At 30.9% G+C, this 24,425-nt stretch overlaps 1 protein-coding gene across 1 annotated transcript in view; it reads right to left on the minus strand.

Annotated features, from left to right (window-relative positions):
* Positions 1-24,425, minus strand: part of LOC143237431 (uncharacterized) — a 61,653-nt gene that overhangs the window by 11,605 nt on the left and 25,623 nt on the right. The window contains exons 2-4 of the mRNA XM_076476669.1: positions 15,254-15,317; positions 10,403-10,488; positions 3,591-3,683 (exon numbers count right to left, since the gene is read on the minus strand). Of these exons, the coding sequence (XP_076332784.1) occupies positions 3,591-3,683; positions 10,403-10,488; positions 15,254-15,317 (243 nt within the window). The remainder of the gene's footprint in view (positions 1-3,590; positions 3,684-10,402; positions 10,489-15,253; positions 15,318-24,425) is intronic.

A 24,425-nucleotide genomic window follows, 5' to 3' on the forward strand; every position in this document is an offset into this window, starting at 1 on the left:
TTAAAAACAGTGGTTTCCTATGATTTACTTTTCATGAGACAGTCTATTTTCTTATGCAATGTCACTCTAAGAACAATTCATGCAGTATTCAAGACAGAAGAAACTTGCTTATGAATGAATACTTACGTGCGTACTTTTCTCTTATATCAATAATTTGATGACAGGTTAATAGAATTATCTGATAAATCGCATATGTTTTTCAGTATGTTACTGTAAACTCTTTATTTCTAGTTGTTTTTATAAGTATTAAATCCTGATATTCTATCCTAAATAGTCGTTGACACTTAAATCTTAAACTTTCCTATATCGCAGATTGGATGTTTATAACCGAATAACGTCGTATTAGTTGCATAGATGATTAATCTATATGAATAAACGCCAATATCTACATGTATCTATTCCTTATGTAACGGATTTACTATCATATATTTATTTTAATAAATATGTTTGTTTCAGTTTAATATATATTTAGAAATGCATATAACTTATAGTTTAAATGTGTATTGCGAAAATACAGCCTCTTCTCTAAATTTGTAGATGATTCTCGGGTGTAAGAATCAACAGTATATGTTTCACATTGTTGCCAACTGAACTTTGGAGAACCTTGCCTGAAGTTTATAAATCGACGCACCAAGAGATAGTTTTCAGAGAAACAGATATTTGACCAGGAACATTTATAGATTTCAAACATTACAAATGATTTAACTTCAGTGAATTAACTTCGGACGTTAGTATTTTTACGAGGACAATTGTTACGTAATATAATTTATCTGGGATCAGTCTCCGATTTATTGCATCACGTACGTTACGTATTACGATTTCAAATACCCGGAAATTTTAATTTAGAAGTTAATTGAATGTCAGTATATATCAAATTTATGATATTTACCAACAAACTTGATACACAGAATTTTTTTCTCAACACAAATATATTTTAATGTACAAAAAAACAATAAATTTATAATAACTGTTGTTATAAATATGTATATCAAATAAAGGTTTATATATAAGAGTTTTACAAAAAATACTGGCCCCCTCCAGTGGCTCAGCGATATGTCTGCGGACTTACAACGCTAAAAACCGAGTTTTTATATCAGTGGTGGGCAGTGCACAAGTAACCTATTGTGTAGCTTTGTGCTTAATTCAAAACAACAACAAACAGTACTGAGTTTTCTATCTGGTTTGAAACTGAACCTTTTATCGACAGTTTACGGAGAGCGAATTGATTCTATGTTGATACAAGATGACATGAGGGGGTAAGACCCTCATCTAATTTTATATTGATAGAATTCTTGAAAACAGCATGTCTTTATTTTCAGTACTGGAACTTTTGTGTATTTTTATTGCATTTTTAATGTTTATTATGTTAAGAAGACAGAAATATAAACACAATTTCCTACCCTTAGTTACCAACGAGTTCTTATTTCATCTGTCCAATATCTCCAGCTGGTATTGCAAGAGAGCAAATTCTATTCTTTTTTTTATGGTTACGGTTGTGTTTACTGTCCACTTATTACTTCCTTCTATCGTTTAGCTTATCCACCAACTCTTTGTTGCATTAAAACGCTAACTCACCTTCTACATAATAATTTGTATTTTAAGCAACTAACAACAGTTGCCCTAGCGTTGACGCACAAATACTATTAATGTTGCAGACGAGTGTGTAAATTTATGATCACAGAAATTTGTGCTCTTTGAATAAATACTCTAGCCGATGCTTCATCGACTCGTAATCCGAGGGTCACGGGTTCGAATCCCTATCACGCCAAACATGCTCGCTCTTTCAGCCGTGGGGCGTTGTAATATGACGGTCAATCCCACTATTCGTTAGTGAGAGAGTAGCTCAAGAGTTAGCGGTGGATTATGATGATTAGTTACCTTTCCTCTAGTCTTATATTGCTAAATTAGGAACGGCTAACGCAGATAGTCCTCGTGTAGCTTTGCGCGAAATTCTAAAACAAACAAACCAACCAATAAGTATTTCATGACACTCTCTCTATCTTTTAGTGAAGCATCGGTAATTTAGCAGTGTAAGACTAAACGGAAGACAGCTAGTCATTGCCACCCACCGCCAACTCTGTGGCTTCTCTTTTGCTAATGAATAGTGGAATTGACCGTCACATTATAACGCCACCACCACTGACAAGGCGAGCGTATTTGGTGCGACGGTGATGCAAACCCGCGATCTTCAGATTACGAGTCGCACGCCTTAACACGCTTGGCCATGCCGGGCCGATACTTATTGGAGCGTATTGTTTAAAAACTTAATATGCTGTATTTATTTTAGTAGTTTTTTTACTCTTTTGCAAATAGGTTTTTATATTTATAGTTCTTTTTCCTGATTTAATTTTTATTGTTTTATTAACATTTATGATTAGATGTTTATTAAGATTAGTGTAAAGTCCTGGCCAGGTACTTGTCTATTAACGGTGTTTTGTTAAATGTTGAATTTACATTAGTGTTGTTGTTATGAATAACTTGTTTATTTATTGATTTTAATTTCGCGCAAAGCTACATGAGGGATATCTGCGCTAACCGTTCCAAATTCAGCAGTGTAGAACTAGAGTAAAGCACCTAGTCATAATCGCCAACCCCTTGGGCTACTCTTTTACCGTACACACCCGCAGCTGAATGGACAAGCATGTTTGGTGTGACAGAGATTAGAACCCACAATTCTCTTATTGGGAGTCGAGCGTCATAATCACCTGACCATGCCTTGTGAATAAATTGTGTTGTCGTTTGTTTAATAATGATTATAACGGCGTGTTCACTTTAGACCTCTATACTATATTATAATAGTATTATGTTTTGGTCTCTCCTGAAAATGTGCAAGCATCTTACTATCTAAATATGCCTGCTAGCGCTCTTAATTTCAACGAAGACGAACGTAAATATACTATAGTAAAAATAATATTGTGCACCATGTATTTAAAACGTATCAATGTTGTTTTTTTTGTTTAAGTTCAAAGCGAGAACGTAAATAAACATAAGTTTATTTATTGAGAGAATTAAATACGGTGGAGTTAAACCTAACTGAAATAAAACAAAAACCACACGCATTTATATCTTCATCGAACATAGGCCTTATTTATTGCCCCTAAGTGACACAGTAGCACGTGTACGGACTTATACTGCTAGAAACTGGGTTTCGATACCTGTGGTGGGCAGAGCACAGAAAGCCTTCTGTGTAGCTTTGAGCATAATAACAAAACAAAGTGTATTTAATAAAGGCTTAAGTAATATTACACTTAAAGCAAATAGATTTCTTTGTCTGCGATTAGAATTATTTTATATTATCCTAGAACCCCAGAATTTAAAGAATTACAATAACAATACTAACATGACTACCAATAAATTACGGATTCTTGCTTTTAATTTTCTTTCTTTTTTTTTTCCAACACTGAGGTCGCTCAGCATATTTAAGTTTTTCTCTAGAGTTACAATGTTTTTTCGTTACACTTCCAAGTAGACATATTTGTGATTGACATTTCTATTGCAGAAGTACAGCAAAATATAGTTATGATAAATCTTTCATTGCATTTTATTCCGATGTAACAGAAATGGTTAAAACCTTATTTATCTACACTTACCGCTTGAGTAAACATGTAGAAACACATTATGACGTCCATTAAGGTGGTTATTGACAGAGAACACATCCAAGGAACCAATAGTGTTCGATTGTTCTATCAAAAAAAAAAAAAATGTTGAAAGGTCACTGCGATATAGCTTTTGTCTTTTAATAGCTTAATAATTTCATCAAAACTTGTCTACCAAAACTGAATACTCATAACAGTTGTCAATTTTGAAAACAATAGGTCCATATTATCGGCCATAAAGCAAAATTCAAAGATCTAAAATAAACCAATTAAAATTGATATTTGAAAATGTACAAACATGGTTCAGTTTAATATACATCTTAGTCCAAAAGTCTAAGGAAACAGTTGATGAAGTTAAAACGTGTTCTGTTGCAATAGATGAAAACTTATTTCCTTATAAAGTGCTTTCCTGGTGGAATTATACTACTTGAAAATGGGTTTCGATACCCGTGGTAGGCAGCGTACAGATAGCCCTTTGGGCATAACAACAAACAATTTTATAAAGTGTGGTTCCCCCACAGCTTAATCATTCGCACAAAAATACTATAATTCTATAAAATATAACTAAAAAATTAATAATTCCAAAAATTCTATTTTATCACATTTTTATTGAATGGTAAATATAATATGGATAGGTTTTCACTATTGTAGCTTTATAAGGTTTGAATAATAATCGATGACTTTGTGTAAGCTTGAGAAGATACATTAAGGTCACCGCAAAAAAACTCAAATATTATACAGGATATCGCTATAAAAATATATATGTGATTTAGCAACATACACACATATACTGGCATAAACAGTAATCACCGCCTAGATACCTGACATTTTCGCTAAGATAATCGATTGAACTTTCGAGGAATCCAGAGGTATGAAAGGCGCGAAAGAGAGATTTAGTGTAAAATACGCGTTAATCCTTGAAACTGTATCTAGTCAGCCACCTACGTTTCTAGGAAGAAGAGACAAAGAAAGATAGTTTAAATGTATAAAATCTAATGCTTAAGTTTCTTTACACGAGATTTAGTGTAAAATACGCGTTAATCCTTGAAACTGTATCTAGTCAGCCACCTACGTTTCTAGGAAGAAGAGACAAAGAAAGATAGTTTAAATGTATAAAATCTAATGCTTAAGTTTCTTTACACGAAAAAAATAATATGAGACACAAGTCGCAATGTTAATTAATTAAATGTTTGGATAAGGATTGTTATATATTAAAGTTGAAAATCAATTTGCAAAACAATTATCAAAAAAGGTAAGTACTTCACCAGTACAAAGCTAGTAAATCAAAGAAGCATGAATGTTCCAATTCCAGCCCTTACAAAATATCAAAGCATTTATATTACAGAGATGTCAATTATATGGTAAGATGTTTTTTATGATAACTTAGTTTCGTTTCTCAAGAGCTATGTGAGACCGAAGATGTTTAAAACACTGTTTCTATTTATATTTTAAACAATATTTTGAATCTCATTACTAATATAATAGCCCCTCAGTGGCTCAGCAGTACGTCTGCGGACTTACAACGCTAAAAACCGGGTTTCGATACTCGTGGTGGGCAGAGTACAGATACCTCAGTGTGTAGCTTTGTGCTTAATTCAAAACAACAACAACTACTAATATAATAACCCATTTAAATTATCTTTTGATGACACTGGCGTAAATTGATATTTTATATCAAAGGTTTTGACAGAGTAAATTATAATAACTTTATACATTTAACATTATGTTTTCATTTTTGAATACGCTCTCTTTCATGTTCCTACGCTGCAATAGCTAATAAGTTGTCACATATTACCTTTGGACAAGTATATTGATTTTAATTATAAGTTCACACGTAGATCGCTTGAAGTTAAAATTAACTGTACAAAATCAAAACTCATTTTAATAACTTATCTTACTTATTCTTTATTATTTACGTTGCACAGTATGTGATCTATTCGTGAGGTCTTATATATTTCACTAAACAGCTATAACATTCATGTTCAGTTATAGAAGGTTTTTTTAATAATAACTACATATTAACTCCATTGTAGCCTTACAGAAAAGATAATTTTAAAGTAATAACGATTCACAATTTTTATATACCACTAACAAAACGTCACTTTAGAGCATATCAATTGGGTAAACTCAAAACGCAAAATCATTACTATTTGACACAAAAATTATTAGCGCGTTAAGGCGTGCGCTTCGTAATCTGAGGGTCGCGGGTTCGCGCCCGAGTCGCGCCAAACATGCTCGCCCTCCCAGCCGTGGGGGCGTTATAATGTGACGGTCAATCCCACTATTTGTTGGTAAAAGAGTAGCCCAAGAGTTGGCGATGGGTGGTGATGACTAGCTGCTTTCCCTCTCGTCTTACATTGCTAAATTAGGGACGGCTAGCACAGATAGCCCTCGAGTAGCTTTGTGCGAAATTCCAAAAAAACCAAACCAAACCACAAAAATTATTAATTGTGAATTGATCATTTAATTTAATGATCATGCTTTATCATAAAAATGCAAGTTTGTTTATAAGTTAATTGTACCCCACTTTAATCTCTTCTGTGTGGGTAATATTGGTTAAGAACGTCAAGGGTTGTCGGTCCTGTGTTAACCTATATGCCATATTCAAGTACTGTTCACAAGTATTGTACAATAATCTGAAACAAGTTATAAAATTAATATACTGTCAATATTTCTTAATAACGTTGGCACTCAGTCAACGTGCCCATATCATGTTACACTTTTCGTTTCGAAAAGTAACTAGACCTTTCTTTTAGTTATTTTACTGTTTGTTAAACATGTGCTATTAAATAACACTGGCATTATTTCCAGTGTGACTTGCGAGTTAAAGAACTCGAGATATTGATAAAAATAATGTTAAAATCTCCAGTTAGTGATTTTCCAAAACCTGAAAATCCTTGTTTTTGTGATAATGTTTAGACTCTCCTATCTAACAATTACTATTTCACTTCACACAATTATCTAACATTTCCTGATAAAATATGAAATATATTTACTTATTATTGCCAACATAACAAAATATAGCAAAATGTTAATTTTGTGTAAAACTGTGACAAAAATATGAATTTACGTCATAATATTCCAGACTTACAAGTGGTAACACCTATAGTAATTGTACTATGTAACACAAATTATGTTCCTGGATAGTACGTGTTATTTCTTAATTGTTAATGTTGTAAAAGTACAGAAAATGGACAATATTCCCTTCAAACTTTGGTTTTGTGATCTGAATAATGAAATTTAGAAATTAACCTATTTTCTATGTAAAAGCAGGCAAATTTGCACATTTACATTTACATAAGGTCTGAATAAAACAACATATGAATCAAGATTTACATGTATTTATACTAAAGTTACACAAAAATGAACAAAAATGCTTAGATGTGAGTAGTTTTTCGAGATTTGTGACTGTAAATCAGTTTCACGAATCAGCCCCAGATATAGTCTCTCATCATGTTTTCGTTATACGATTTTCGGTAGCGGCGTTCAAAGTCCAGTATATATTGGTGGAAGCTCTCGCCTTGCTTCTCTGAGTATGCTCCCATGTTCTCCTTGAATTTATCAAAACGAATGCCAAGAATATGGACTTTCAGGGACATCTTGCAGCCCATTTTGCCGTAGTTCTTCACCATAGCCTCAACCAGTTCCACATAATTTTCAGCCTTGTGATTGCCCAAGAAGCCCCAAGCCACTGCGACAAAGCTGCCCCAACCTATTCTTTCCTTCCTACTGAGCTTGTTGGTGAATTGTGTGCACTCTAGGATCTTCTTTATTTGTGGACCAACGAAGACACCAGCTTTGACCTTTGCCTCAGACAGCTTAGGGAAGAAGTTTCGAAGGTACTTGAAGGCTGCAGACTCCATATCAAGAGCTGTGACAAACTGTTTCATGAAACCCAATTTTATGTGCAACGGTGGAAACAACATCCCCTGGAGGTCCACTAGTGGCTTACGCTTGACATTGTGCCTCCCCACAAATAACTCGGTCCGTTGTGGCCAATGCTTCCTGTTGTAGTGCGCTGCGGTGTCCCTGCTGTCCTAAAGGCAAAGATAACAGAAAAGCTTAATAAAGCCTCCTTGGAGACCCATTAGGAATGCCACCATTTTGAAGTTTTCGATAACTTCCCAGTCATACTTATCATACTTCAAAGTTTCTAGCAAGGTCTTGACGCTGTTGTATTCTTCTTTGAGATGCACCGAATGAGGCAGGGGAAGAGACGGATAGTTATTCCCGTTATGGAGCAGCACAGCTTTGAGGCTTCTACAACATTCTAGAAAGTTCTTGAAAATTCTTATAAGTTCGAGAAAATTCTCTATCAGCTACTCATTACTGAATCTACCTGTAATGTTCTGGAAAATTGGTAATCTTGAAAATTTCATTACTCAGGTCACAAAGGCAAAGTTTGAAGAAAAATATAGGTCTTTTCCATTTACTTTAGGCATAAACAATTGGGAAATAACACTTTCTGCCAAGGAACAAGAAAAAGTAAAAATTTTGTTACATAGTGTTATTAGAGGCAAACAGATTTTTCAGTAGTTGGCATAACAGTTATTATAATGGTTTTATAATACACCGAAAAAAATTTACAATGTTTAATTATGACTTCTAGCAAGCTATTACTTTAGTGACCTAAAAATGTAAAATGACATTTTTCAAAGTATTTCAAAACTAGACGAAACTGTAATAAAGTTATTACATGGAGGAAGATTCCGTATCTGCTCGAATATAATGTGAGCCCAGTATTGAAAGGTTAAATTGAAGAAATTTTGTTTTTTGTTTACGTATCAGCTCTAGAAAATGTATTGAATAGATTTTAAATACAGTAAAAAACTATCACGGAATAAAATATTTTTTGGAAATATTTCATTGAAATTGTTTAAAGTGTTGATTTTACAAAAATTATTGAAAAGTTTATATCTGGTAATACTTTAACCTAATCCTTCCTCTTCACATAAATCTTTATCATCAGTAGAATTATCGCTACAATCGAATTCATCTGATTGCTTTCATTGAACCTGTACTTTATCCTGTCCTGATTCTTATATCATGTCATCATCCATTACTTCATCATCCTCTTCTGATTCTTATATCATGTCAACATCCTTTACTTCATCCTGTTCTGGTTCTTATATCATGTCATCATCCTTTACTTCATCCTGTTCTGGTTCATCATCCATTGCATTGGATATGTAATATTTTTCTGAAACCTTTACTGATGCTTTAATGACTTGCTGGGGTAGTTTCTAGTAAAATGCCTAACAAAGCTAAAAGTGCGCAAATATAATGTGCAGTCACTTTTCTGCAGATATTTGGAGAAAAAAGTGCGCACTGTATTGGAGAAAATACGGTAAGTTAAGTTAATGATGTCCGTTACGGCTTCTTTCTTCGATAAAAGTGTTATATATGTGCTGATATTATTTCCAGTTCTTGAAAAACACGATTTTCAAAACTATTATTCTTTATCATTTTCATCAAGTGGATCCGACTGGTCTTGTTAAACGTTTAAGATAAATACAATTTATGAAATAATTTATAACATTATAATATTTTGCTTGACAAGTAATATTTCTTGGATATTGGTACAACAACTTTTGGTCAGTTGGAAATTGTGTGGTTTTTGTGCTTAAGGATTTTTAAAATTAATGTAATTATCACTAATACCTATCGTCAATCCTGTATACTATTTATAAGTTTTTAAGTCTGAATATTCTTTCCTTTTGTTAAATAAGTATACTTAGTGTGTCATTACAGGTATAGAAATATATTCAAACAAATTTATATCGTCAATTATAATGGATGGGCAATTGATAATAATTTATGATGATATACAAGTAGAGATGGCTAAATATCAAACTACGAAGGCTAAAATTACGGTATCTTCCTATTATTACATAAATCCTGTTCAGAGAATATAAACAGATGTATTTAGCCCACTTACAGAGATCGTGAAGATGTCAGTATGGGTTACTACGTTTTATTTTAGTTTTAACTGAATAACAAGTACGTTTAAACTTGCATATTTGAAATCATTTGAAATTATCCCTTTTGAATACGTAAGGCTACAAGTATACCATTTTAGATGCTATGTAATATCAAATTAGCTTTTACAGACACACCCGATTAATACTGCCGTTCTAAAAATTGATAAGAAAAACATACACATAGAAAACTTATAGTACATATTTTTCACTGTCGCAGTAGAAAATACCAAATGATTCATTTGTAAATTATTTCAATAGAAAACATTGTCAAAATAGATGATTATAAAAACTTCAATGACGTATTTATGCATTAAGTTTTTGATACGAAAAATTCAATTTTCTTTGTGAAATATCACATTTTGAAACCATCATAGAAACCAAGGGTAGTTGATTATGTAAATGTTCAAAGCAGAAACTCTTAAGTCTAATCTCTTACAGAAGGTTATAATAAAAAATGATTTCGAAATATGATAACGTTATCTGACACAAACATATATATGTAATCATTTCTGCTCTAAGTATGTTAAAACGCCTTCTTCTCTTCATTTTATATGGAAAATAAAATATTAAGGTGTTTTGGTGGTGTTGTTTTTCAAGCTCATATATTTATTTAAAACAGTAGTGAAATACAATATTCATTAAATATGCTCAGTGGCATTAGTTTATTCAATAAATAAGGTTGCAGGAAGTCATTGGAAAACCCATTAGGATTAAATACCGAAAATAAAGCCACAATAAATAGTAATGGAAAGGATTAAGTTTAGTAAAATATTTGGTCGTTTAGTTACTTTTAACATATTTAATGATGTGAAGGATTGTACTTACCGTCAGTACTCCAACAAAAAGAAGGATCGAAGACAAAACACATGATACTGACAGGATACAGACGAGAATAGCGAACAACAAATACACTGAAAAAACAAAGAAAAATATGTTGAACAAACGAAAGAAAGCAGAAAAATATTCCTTTTAATCCTTATTGTATCTGGCCCAAACATAACGCTGTACCACTGTATTAGCAAAGATGAAGCAAATTAAAATTCAACACTAAAGTATCATATTTTTGATGAGTTCTTTGAAGTAACTGCTGTTACCAAAAATTATATTTGTTACTTACTTTTGTCTTGGTTAAGCTACTCTTTCAAAGTTCATCAGCTACACATTACTGTGTATGTGTGTGACTGAATCCTTAATATTAACTGGCCTATTTGAGTGATGGGCTAACATATGCTATCAAAAATTTCAAGCAAATTTTTATTTAAACAAAAGACGAACAATTTTATCTTATGATTAATTTTTACTAAAAAATGTTAATCGTTCTAAAGTAAAACGACTAGACACATACTTTTGCAGTGATGTGTTTTCGCAAATGTGAATCATTATGTCGACTGCTATTTTCACAGAACGAGATTGTTAACAACGTCGTTCTCAACAAATAAAGGCCTAAGGTATTTTCTTTGTAGAAAGGGAAAACGCACACAGGTAGCGTTATTAAATTAATACACTTTTTGTAATGAAATTATAAATCAAACAAACATACTATCTAGAAACGTTATTATTGAACCATGAAGCACTTTAGTTAAAAAAGCAAGGAATAATTTTAAATTTTGCCCAGCTTTATACAAAAACGGCTCTTTTCTTTTCAAGGTATAATTTTTACTCCTATAAAGGAGATATTAAGGCTAATCTCTATAACAGTGATACTAAATTGAATAATCTATTGTGACCTATTACTAAAGTAAACAGTGAATACAATCTGGATACAATTTTCTTTTAAATTTTCAATTACAAAAAACAACAACATAATATTTGTGATTTCTTTTTATTCGTGTTATATTCGGTATTCAGTTATTGGTACTTGAAATCGAAAGTTATGATTGTTTTAGTTGAAACGACGAAAACTGACTATGTTATCGTTGTAACGGATTTACTGTTATGCATTTATTTTAATTCATGCGGGTTGTTTCAGTTTGATGCATATGCCGTATATTGTTGGACGTTGAGCAAATCACTTCTGTTCTCTAAATTTGTAGAAGATTCTCGAGTGTAAGAATCAACAATATGTGTTTTACGAAAGGGTTCGCGCCCGTGTCGCGCTAAACATGCTCGCCCTCCCAGCCGTGGGGGTGTATAATGTGACGGTCAATTCCACTATTCGTTGGTAAAAGAGTAGCCCAAGAGTTAGCGGTGGGTGGTGATGACTAGCTGCCTTCCCTCTAGTCTTACACTGCTAAATTAGCAGAGCACAGATAGCCCTCGTGTAGCTTTGTGCGAAATTCCAAAACAAACAAACAAAAAAGTTTTACGAAAACACCAATGTGTCTTCGAATATTGTTGAACACTCCAGAATTTCGCTTTAAGTTTTATAAACCGAATCGCCTAGAGGCAGAAAAAATATTGTTTGGTCAGCTACAGTCAGTATACTATAATCCTCGGAAACTTTAATTGTGATAAACGCTTATTAATCGGAAAAATACAGATATTTGACCAGAAATGTTTATAGATTTCGAATAATACAAACTGTTTAACTTCAGTGAATTAATTTCGAACGTTAGCATTTCTACGAAGACAGTGGATACTGTCGTCGGTGAAACCTTACGTGTAGTTTGAGCTAACTTGCCATCAAGAGAAACATACAGATGCATTAATAAAGAATTAATTCGTTTTCCGTGAATGACGATAAAAGATTAAGTTCCATACAAGATATAATACCCAGTATTGTTTATAAATTTGTAAAACTCTGTATGTAAACCATTATTTGTAATAACTATTTGCAATAACCGTTATTATAAATTATGTCGTTGTTTGTATATTAAAATATATTTGTGTTAAGAAAGAAAATTGTGTGTATCAATGTTGTTGGCAAATATCATAAGTTTGATTCACATAGAATTCCAATTAACTTCTATATTAAAATTAAAATTTCTGGCTATTTGAAATCTTAAATTGTCATGTGCGTAACATAATAAATCGGAGACTCATCCGAGATAAATCGTAATACGTAACATTGTAAGTACATTGTCAATTCTAATCTCACTGAATCGCAATTACTACTGTATGATATAGTTGTGATATCATAGATAAAAACTCTAATTTGTCCCAGAAATAAATCGTTTAGAATAATATTACAGTGTACATTATTATTAAAGAGATAACAAACGCATTCGCTCCCTGTACCAAAGCGGTAAGTTTGAAAACGCTTGTAATGCTTGAAATTATGGTTCAGTAACAGAGATTGGTCGATCACAGATAATCCCTTGTGTAGGTAGTTTTGCACAAACATGACACAAAAAATCGAAGCAATAACTAAATTAACAGTCACATAATTTAATGTAAACTTGAATGTTACAATATTGATATGATAAATTACTATAAATATATATAGATATGCGTTTATAAACATAGGCTTCATCGTAATATTGAAAGTGTCATAATTCATATTCTTAGAAACAATTCCTTCGAACATGTAGTACATATATGAATTATACTGGCAATACTATAAAGTATTGAATAAAATGTTTCTGCGACTTTATCAAAAATACTTTAGTTTCAAACATATCATATTCTATCAAGTGTTCCGGCATAATGTACTAATTATTTACTTTTTAACGCAACAATTATATTTTAAATTAACACTATTATCGACGAGCTTGGTTTGTAGTCAGTTACATAATTTGGAATCATACAAGAATCTTTATCTTGACACAGAAAAATAATAATCTAATATTCAACTTATAATAAACTAAACAATATACCTTTTTCACAAATGAATGCCACTTAAGTCTAAAATATTTCAGAAACATGACTTATACATTACTGTATTACTCTGCTCTTTCCAGTGAGCTAGCGAACATTTGTATTACAAATTATCTACAAATCTAATACATCTCAAACTATTAAATGTGCTTAACTCTGTAATGATTTTAAATGAGCTTAATTTCTCATAATCTATCCTATATTAAAGCTGGTGTGTACCATTTTACCTTAGATCAAGCCTGATTTATCGAAATAAGAAGTCATAAAAGCCAACATGCATTTATTCAGGGAGAATAGTTCAGTTACTTTCTGCTCATGACTATTTTAGAGATGGAGGTGCAAGGGGTTGTGAGAGGAGGTGCCGTTAAACCTAAATAAGTGTAGTGAGTGTTGTTATAATAAGCTTAAAGTAAAGATGTAGTGTAGTATTACCTAACATAGAGTAAATTGCATAAACTTTATCATGAATATTTTACAAATTCATTTCATGAACTATATTAATTTTGATTACTTCATAAAGGAATTTATCGACGTTTTACTGATTCGACTGCACTTTTGAAAGTAAAAATATCAATTCAATTTCAAACTTAAATTGTTTCTAAATTAAGCTATTTTTATTATATCACGAAAGTTTTTAATAACAAATAATCTTTTTTAAACAACAGAGGCTCTAAATTAAGGAATAAACAAATATTGTTCAGTTTTTTTTTTCTACATATATTTCATACATTCACTAACAACAATATTAGGTTATTGCTAAGCGACATGGCATAAAAGCCACTGCTAGAACGTAGTGTTATCAAAACACCCTGGCTTTTTCTATATGTTAGAGGTTTTTAATCGAACTGATTTTTATTAGAAATTATTCTATTAATACGCCATGATTTCATTTTATGAATGATCATTTACCAACGTTTCATTGCTTCAATTGTACTTTTTTGCTACATTGTTAGTCAAGATAAATTTTGCAAAATTTATTTATTTGAGTTACCTTTGAAATGTGAGGTTAGGATATACTATGGAATGTGGTTGATAGTATTTGCCTCGTCATTTTTGACGGACTTATACGCTAGTCAAGTAATAAAGAACAGATACATCTGTTTCAATCAATTAAGTGTGTATCTAGTACCCATTGGGCCACCGGAAAATAAATTGAGGTTGTCAATAAGCGAGTCATGGGTTAAAATCCCGAAACTGTCTGTCTGCTTTTAAATAGATCTATCAAAATGTATTTCTGTACTTTAATGATGTAATTTCAAGTCATGTTTCTGAGACTTAGCTTCATTCGTCTTCTTTGTAATTACATAATTTGTAAATCTAATTTTAAATATGAGATTGGATATCTGAATGTCACGTCTTGTGATTTTTATTAATTTTATTGAATAATGTGAAATATTGATATTTGTTCGCAAATCGTTCAAATACATTTAATAACGAACGATAGTACTGTAATTAATCATCAAAGAGGGCACAAATGTTTCCTAAATTAACGATTATTTGTATTAATCGAAGCTATTTCATATGTCACCTAGAATATATATAATGAAAGATAAATAACTTACATCTGTCAGTGCATCTTCATGAAATATATTATAATACATTGTGAAAATGATCATCATAGCTTTAGAAGTGCTAACATTTATTATATTATTGGCAATATTTTTTAGATGTTATACACTCAAATGGTCAAAATGTTCTTCACAACTATTAACTGTATTTACAACATATATCTGTACTAATAATTGCTGTGTATGTTTTATTAATTATAGTAAGTTCCAACGCTTAAGTTAATAGTAAAAGACGAACTATATAAACTAAAGTTAACATTCGTAGATGTACTTGAAGTATTTAAGTAACACAATAAAGATTCTATCTGAAGTTTTACCTCCAACATGTGAGAACTGTAAATCGAATACTTACCAAAATCTGCTGTCATGAAGCTGATGTGGTAAGAAGCCACAGACATCTTTATCAGATAGAATAGCTAAAGAATAAATAAAATATACTATTATATAAACATCCTTTCTTAAACAGATTTTAGATCATGTAAACAAAAAACGAAAAAAATACCAAAAAATAATATTCAGTTTTGTGTACACTTATTTCAATGGCTGTAAATATACTTTAGTAGGCATTTTGTACTACAATATAGTGAAAAATTCTAGAAACGTCTAGCTTTAGGTCCCAGAAAAACATTGTGAGTTTATTTATTGATAGTATGAAGTACCTTAATATTTAGCCCTAACTAAACTAAAGCAAAAGACATACATAAGTCACAGCGTCAACTTACTTTTCATCGAATTTAAACTATATATCAAATTTAAAATGTGTCAATTCAGAATTAATTCGATTGTTATAAATCGTCAATAAAATATTCAGTTCCAGACCAGACAGAAAACTCAGTATTGTTTGTAAGTTTCTAAATTTTTTCCTTATATAAAATATTATTTGTAATAACTATTTGCAATAACTGTTATATTATTATTTGTGTGTTAAAATATATTTGTGCTAAGAAAAAAAATGTGTATATCAATCTTCCTAATAAATATCATACATGTATTACATATTGATATTCAATTAAATTATAAATTCAAATTACAAGCTCAGGCTATTTCCAAATTGTAATACGTAATATAATGAAGCAGGCTCTTGTCCAAGATTAATTTTAATACGTGATAGATGTATTATTTAATATTATCTGTGGTATGACAGAGTTTATTTAAAGCAGTTTTCCAAATTCACGTAACAAATTATGAAGATAAATGAGATGTTGTAACGATTAGTCTATAGCATTTGTTGTAAAAATATGAACGCCAGTTAGTAACTAAAGAAAAGCTATTACTGTTAACTTTTATAGACTTGGCTTTGTAATGCTTTATTGTTCCTTTTTTGAAATAAGGGATATGTAGCGTATAAAAACTATATGTGAGAGTTTTAAAAAACTAAACTTTATTACAAAGTTAAGCTCGGTATACTCGTAAAACTATAGCGTTCCAATACTTCTAAAGAGTTAATAACACCTATAATATACATGATTTATTATATTACCATATAAAATCTGACATTTGTTTCACAGTTTTAGCATTTATTTTGCAGAACAATACAATCATTTTGTTGTTAACATGCAATTAAGTAATACTCTTACTTCAAATATTTGGTTCCTTTTTGCTGGATTCTATCAGTTTTGTATTAATAGCTTGGATTGGAGAAAGCAGTTAATTCTTTACATAATTCATTGCTGACTATTTTACAAACTCTCGATAAAATCTAAATAATTATGTTATCCTTTTCATTCGAGCATGCAGCATGGCTTATTTTATTTGCGTTGTTGTTGCTTTATTAGTTGCATCTCTAATTGCTTAAGTTTAAACTTCTTCTATCTGAGAAAAAAAATTGATTTTATTGTGCATCTAACTACTTTTCCTATACTGTACGTCACGTAAATTCAAAGTTCTTTGTAATAAAAAAAGAAATATATTGATATACGTATACATATCTAATGTTACCAGTAATCTTAAAGTACAAAATTTAAGGTTTTAATCTAAGCTGCATTATAAGTTAGTTATAGCACATTAATATTCGATATTTCACTGATTTTATGTTTTATTGCTACCTATTTGGTTAGATTAATTTATTTAAAAGTAAGAAAGACATCTTAGATTACGCATCTGAATTAAAAAAAACTTTATTCATAACCTTTATTTTATTCAAAGTCATAATATTGATATACAAGCTCATTTTGTGTAATTTAAAAGTGCTTTAGTTTAAAATATGACAAACAAATATTATAAGCACTAATATAAAATTGTCGTAGCCATCAATGAATCAATTGTTTTAATTGCTCTGCAATGTTTTTATTGTCTTGAAATTTTGACACTTTGTACACTAATTTTTGTATGGCAATCCCACTATTCGTTGGTAAAAATGTAGGCCAAGAGTTGGCGCAGGGTGGTGATGACTAGCTGCCTTCCCTCTATTTTGACACTGCCAAATTAGAGACGGCTAGCGCGGAAAGTCCTCATGTAGCTTTGCGCGAGAATTCAAAAACAAACAAACAAATTTCTGTATGCTGAATCCGAAAATGATATCCATTTTTTCCCATCACGTACAGGTTTTTCACAAAAATTGAATTCGATTCCCATTTTGTTATGTTTTAAATGTTGATAACAACTTGCTACAGATTTCTCTAGACAAAAGGCGACGTGAGAGTCTTATCGATTGTTCTATGTAATAGAACCCGTATAAAACACATCGCTGATATATAAAAGGTTAACAGGTCACATGACTTGTCATTTGTGGTTAGTATCTGTTTATGTGTACACTTTGGCATTTTTTTTCTTTTCAATATTACTTATTCATCGGTATGGCAATAAGAGGTTGTGTGAATGGCTCAATCATATTCTGTTGTATTTGTGTAAATTTATTGTAAATAAACAAAAACTAAACATTATATAATTTGTCCTAAAATGTATTACGCGTATTTCGGACTAACACTTAGGAACCAAAACAAATCATGGGCTTTTACAAAGTTTGCATTGTTCGTGTCGAAGAATTGACTAAATATAAGAAAACGTCTTTAGAGATTTTATGGTCCAAACTTCAGACTAAGAATTTACAGCCTTCAGGGACATTATTTTACTCATATATAAAACGTGAGAAAGAGTTTATTCCAAGAAGGTTCACTGGTTTATTGCAGCGACTTTGCTGAATTAATAGTAATGCTAGGAGCTGTAAACTATGAACAAAGTGAGTGGTGATTGTTCATTGATTATTCCAAAAGAAGTCTAAAACGTGTTCCTATTGCCTCTGCTCATTCGGTTCAATTGAGGGAAACATACGAAAATCTTGAACTTCTTCTTTATAAGGTCGGATACAAAGAACATGGTTGGCTACTTTGTGAAGACTTAAAGTCCTTTGTATGTTGTTTGGCCAAGAATTCAGTAATACAATGTTTCTATGTTTTCGTGTGGATAGAACAGTAGATCACGAAATCAACGCTGGATAAAGAAGCAAGAACAACTCAATGTCAGCCTGATACCTGGATCAAAAACTATTAAATGTGTAAGTCTGTTTGACACAAAGAAAGCCTTATTACCTTCACTTCACATAAAACTAGGCCTTATCAAGCAGTTTTTTAGAAAAAGATGGTGACTGTTTCCAATTTCTATGTAGGAAATTTCCAGCTCTTTTGTAAACGAAACATAAAAAAGAGCCTCAGATTAGAAAACTGACTTCAGATGAACAGTTCGAAAGAACCATGAGGAAAGTTGAAGAAGAAACATAGATTGCCTTTAAAGATGTGACTGACATTTTGTGGGAAGCAACAAGGACCCAATTTTGTAATTGTAATTTTGTAAATATTGTAATTTTTTTAATTAACAAAATTATTGTCAATAGCATGCTCGTTATAATCAAAGAGATGGAATGTAATACGAACGTGCTTGAAAGTTTATTTTTTACACTCTCGGTGCATTCATTAAGAGCAAGGGAAAATATTACATCAAGACATCAGTAAAATGGAGAGAAGGTATTGGGAAATATGTGTGCAACATCAGATGGCTGGTTATTGCTGATCATTGAAACCAGATAATCCAAGCGCAATGCATTAAAAAATACCACCACACGTAGTTTTGAGACTAAATGACGAAGAGTTCAAACAATCAGGATGAATAACGATGCATGTTTGTTTAACGTCAATCTTCCTCCACGCCCTTCCGTTTGTTTCTTGTCTTTTTTGTTAATAAACATAATAAACATTTTTCATTGCAATAAATGAAACAATGATTTGATCTAAGTAAGTTTCGTTTTCTTCCCGCACTGTAAAAAATCCTTAAATGAGAGAAAAAAAATTACTAACATTTTTTGAAATCTGCGAATCTGATTTGTTTGAAGTGAAGCTCCCAACTACACAACGTGTTACGTGCGTTTTGCCCCCACCCGTATCGTTGTAAGCCCGCAGACATTCCACTGTGCCAATAGGATGCACACAACTGAACTGTAGAAAATCCATTATTAAAATCAAAACACCTTTTACTAGTTTTAACGTTGCAGGCCTGAGTAATATACTAAGTCAGTTTTGCACTACTTTATTACTAGATATGTATATCCAACATTTATACAAGCATGTCTTATAGTTACGTTGTTGAAACTATAATATTTGTTTTCACTGTAAGGTACTACTATGTGTAATAATAATCATTAATTTGCATTTTATATGACGAAACATCTAAAATATTTTAGTTTACAAACAATACTTAGTAAAGCATGTACACATGCTAATGTTTACAGTAGTTTTATTAGTGAAAATATGGTTTAGTCGCTGTAAAATATAATTGTTGTTTCAACATTGCTGTACTTAATCTATAAGACCATAGTATCTTTCAGTTATTGTCCTTCGGATGCTATAAATCTACTTTTCCACACAATTATTACTTTCATTGTTATATTATACTTTAACTTGTCTTTGTTCTTAAAGTTTACGATAAGTTCAAATCAAAGTTAACATAAGTTTTGTATGAAATTAACACATGAAAATGCATCTAAATTATATTTGTTTCCATGCAAATGTAGTATTAAACTTAATTTGTACTACTCGCTACTTTAAGACCGCTTCTGAAACCACGTCTAGAAAGATATATTTAAGGTCTCTTGTTTTTCTTCAGTGTTGCCCAAAAAGTATTGGTGATGAGTTTATTAATCTACAATGCTAAAATCTAGTGTTCAAATTCCCGTTGTGGACAAAGCAGCAAAGTTAATATAGTGAGAAGTGTTCTGCTGAAAACTTACAAAAACGTCTTTGCTCCCTGATGAGCCAGCTGTAAGTTCTAGGAATTATCAATTAGGTAATAAATTTTCGGTGTCCGCAGTGGGCCCATTGTGCAACTGTGTTCTTAACAATAACCGCTTTACAGTGAATAGTTTTAATACCTCTAACATAACCTTTTAATAAACTTTATTAAGTAGACATAAAAATATTAATGTAGGTCGCTAACAGTTTAAAAGATAAACATATATAAGGTTTTATATACTTAGAATGTTTCTAGCTTCCAAAATTTTCATTATTACGTCTGTAGTATTTGTTAGTCTGTACATAAAATACCGTTTATTTCTTTTCTGTCATTACATTGCAAAAGAATTAATACAAAATGTTAAATATGATGAATTTTCGTTAAAATCAATCATACTCTCTTTATATTATTGTAAAATTTTTAGCATAAATATTAATATTGTTATGGAAATGATAAATACTATTAACATAATATTTTGTCTGAATGAAAAACTCATTAGTAAATACATTTAATAATTTGTAGCCTACCATGGAATCAGAAGTATCCAAATGGTTACCAAGGAACTTCATACTTTTAAATAGTGAAAGCCGGTCAATATTCTTCGCGACCATCTCCAATAACATACTTTTAATTATGATGTGTTATTTGGTTTAAACAGAAATGGTGGTGATTCATTTATTATCATTCTCATAAGTTTTATATTCAGTTCCTTAATATTAAAATTATAAAAAAATTACAGTTGTGTAAATTATTGATCTCGGCTGGCAATTCACAATCTCTAGTGAGAACGAAAACATAATTTTGAAAAAGCAATTAAAAACTGATATAAATTTTTGTGCCAGTTACTAGAAAGTTGCTTTCTAATAATGTTGTCGAAAATCTAATACGCGTGCCCCCCAGTGTCTCAGCGGTATGTCTGCGGACTTGCAACGCTAAAAATTGAGTTTCGATACACGTGGTGGGCAGAGCTCAGATAGCCCCTATGTGTAGCTTTGTGCTTACTTCAAAACAACAACTAATAAGCGATATGATGTTTTTGAAATGTTTCGTTAATATATATTAATTAAAATTTTGCTATAGTCACATAACATATACATTTTCTTGTTAAAAACTCAATATCTTTATTGTACAAATTATGTTTCTTCTTATAATATTTATAAAAAGAAATTTATTTTTTTTATTTCACAGCTAAACCGCCAGTTCTAGCCCTTAGTCTGTACGATAGTAAATATTAAAGTGCAGGATACTAAATTATCTTAAAATGAACGCGACTTTTTTGTATATATAAAGTTTGTATGTACACATTTAACTAATTGCTTCAAATCCCAGCCCAGTTCTGGTACTAATCTTGACTTAATTAGTTCAGATAAATAAGAATCGTTGCATGTTAAAGTAAATACGTGATATTACAAGTTGAGAATTAACCTGTATTTAAGAAAAAAACATTTCATATGCAATTTTGATGAGTTTGAATACAAATTAAACGATAAAAAATCCGATTCGATAGCTAGTAACACAAAATATTTCAGAAAGTTTATTTATACATCATTAAGAGATAATCAGATTAAAAATACTTAACATAGTGAATTTCTATCTGAAATTTTTACTACATTTAATGTTTTAATTTTAAATTCAAAATAAGAAACAAATTTAGTTCAAAAATAGCTCCTAAAAATCAGTGAAATGTATTAATACAGCCAGATCGATCTAACGTACATTCATCAAATAGACGCAAACGTTCTACCGTTTGTATATACATGGATATCTAATTTTTTATGTTTATATGTCAAAACCTACGCTTAGATAACCCCTTGTGCTGTTTTACATGTAATACTCATAATTTCTGCATCTCAAATAAAGAAAATTGTTTTAAAGAAATTTTGTTACTTTGTACTCACGAACATCGGTACTATCTCATATTCGGTTAATTAGTATCTGAAGCGTGTAAAGAAAAAGCTGTAATTTACTCATGAATATGTATTATGTAATCAGGCGCAAAAGGAATTCTCCAAGTACTAACGCAGAAATTATGCCCCTCGAAACCCTCAAATAGTATATATAACAGAACAGTAACTTGAAGTATGACTAAATAAACAGGGTTGTAAAACTCTAAGAAATAACTAGTAGGAATGAAAATTAGAATGTGTTTACTAAGATATAACGTCAACAGAGTTATTTTCAATATTGTACAGTAAATCGTATAAACTATATTTTATGTACTTTCTTGACTGTTCTCTGTGTGTTTTTATGGTATTTAAGCTGTAGTCACATAATAACATAACACATATATTAAAAGAAGATGTGGCATGTTTTTTGAATGATTTTGATTCAGTGGCTACTGATTAGCAAAACTAAAAATATTATTTTTATCGAAATTGACCAAAACTCTTCTATCAAAACTGAGCCACATTAGCAAATAAATATTATATAATTTTAATCTGTTCTATTTTTATTTACTTTATAAATTGATTTCTTGTAATCACGAAAATATACTGCACACACACACGGCTGTATACTGAACAAACCATAAGTATGAAAACCTGATTTTTAGGGTTATAAGCCATCAGAGTTGCTGCTAGGCCACAGCAGAAGAGGGGCACATAGAAGTATCGCCGTCTATTTAAACCATATATTTTAAACAAATATTAAAATTTCGCATCATTTACTAATCCGATACTATGACGAAGCTTGCTTCCATGTTTTTGTTGTAATGAAAATAATGTTTTTTTGTTTGTATTTGCCGTAGAAGCAACGTATGTATTTTTGTGAATAAAGATAAGCATCCTGTCGTATTGATCCATGTTTCGAAACGTGACTTATCAGATAAAACTATCACATAAATCACAAAATGCATGAAGGTTTTTTTTCTTTTTAATGTAGACTTTGGTATATAAACAACATATTAAATGTATTTAAAAATGTAAATAACTACTGTGTGTATGTATTTTTCAAAACAAAAATTTATAGTAAAAGCTGTATTTAATAATCACGATGAACACGTTTGGGGGTAAAAGATGTGGAGAATCAACTGATTCTGATTCCCGCGGGTAGAACATAATTAGCAACCAAGAAGGAGTTTAGCTAGGATGAGAATGAATGCTGCTGTAAAAAAATTAATGTAAAATAACATACAAAAATGGAGATCAATGCATTTTTGACGAATTTAAGGCAATTAACGATAAAGTAATTTTAGTAATACTGCCAATATTAATATTTAATTAAGTTCTTAAATATTAATTTTACATCAAGCACTGAAACCAATAAACTTTATACAGAGAGTTTAACCCCAAGATCGACTACAGAAAATAAAGCTTCTTTATCTCTACGAAATAAATAAATATTCATTTATATGTACTTATGTGTGTTTGTGTGTGTGTACGCATAGAAAAAATTCAAATACTCATTTTACAGCTATATTGATTTTATTATATGTAGATAAATATTCAAAACATATTTATTAGCTATACTGGCTATTCTTTATCACTAGAACTTCCAAAGGTCAGGAAAATTAAAATTTAAAATTAGGTTTCAACTATTAAAATAATTAAAGTTTAATTATTTGTATTCCGCAATTTTTCAAACCACTTAAAACACTTAAAAATAAACTAAACGTTAAAATTTGAAAAAATAAAACATTAACACAACCTTTATTTAAAAATAACTAGTCACTGTAACTATAACTTTAAAACTATATTTCATTTATTATCAAATAGGTCCAGCATGGCCAAGTGATTAGGGCGCTCGACTCATAATCTGCAGATCGCGGTTGGAATCCCCGTCACACTAAACATGCTCGCCCTTTCAACCGTGGGGGCGTTATAAGTTTGGTGAATCTCATTATTCGTTTGTAAAAGAGTAGCCCAAGAGTTGACCGTGGGTGGTGATAACTAGTTTCCTTCCCTCTAGTTTTATCATGCTAACTTAAGGACTGCTAGCGCAAATAATCCTCATTTAACTTTGCGAGAAATTCAAAAACAAACAAACAAATACTATCAAAGAATTAAGATTCGACATATCTTTCTTGTTTTAATTTATAAAGAAGTAATGTCAGAATAGGCACAATAGAATATAATTCGCATATTTTAAAAGCATCAACATCTAACATATCTTAAATACATTTCAAATACAGCGAACGAAAAATCAATCTCTTAAAGCATTTCAAATGGAAAAAAGAGAAAAAAAGAACTTGGAGAGTACAATTTTTGGAATTTTTAACATAAAGTAAATAGAAATTTATTGTAAGTCTTAGGATAGTAGATGAGACATGTGTGTTTAGTGGTTATTATTGCCACAATGAGCATTTC

This window comes from Tachypleus tridentatus, chromosome 13 (genome assembly GCF_004210375.1).
Source record: "Tachypleus tridentatus isolate NWPU-2018 chromosome 13, ASM421037v1, whole genome shotgun sequence".
Classification (NCBI taxonomy): Eukaryota; Metazoa; Arthropoda; class Merostomata; order Xiphosura; family Limulidae; genus Tachypleus; species Tachypleus tridentatus.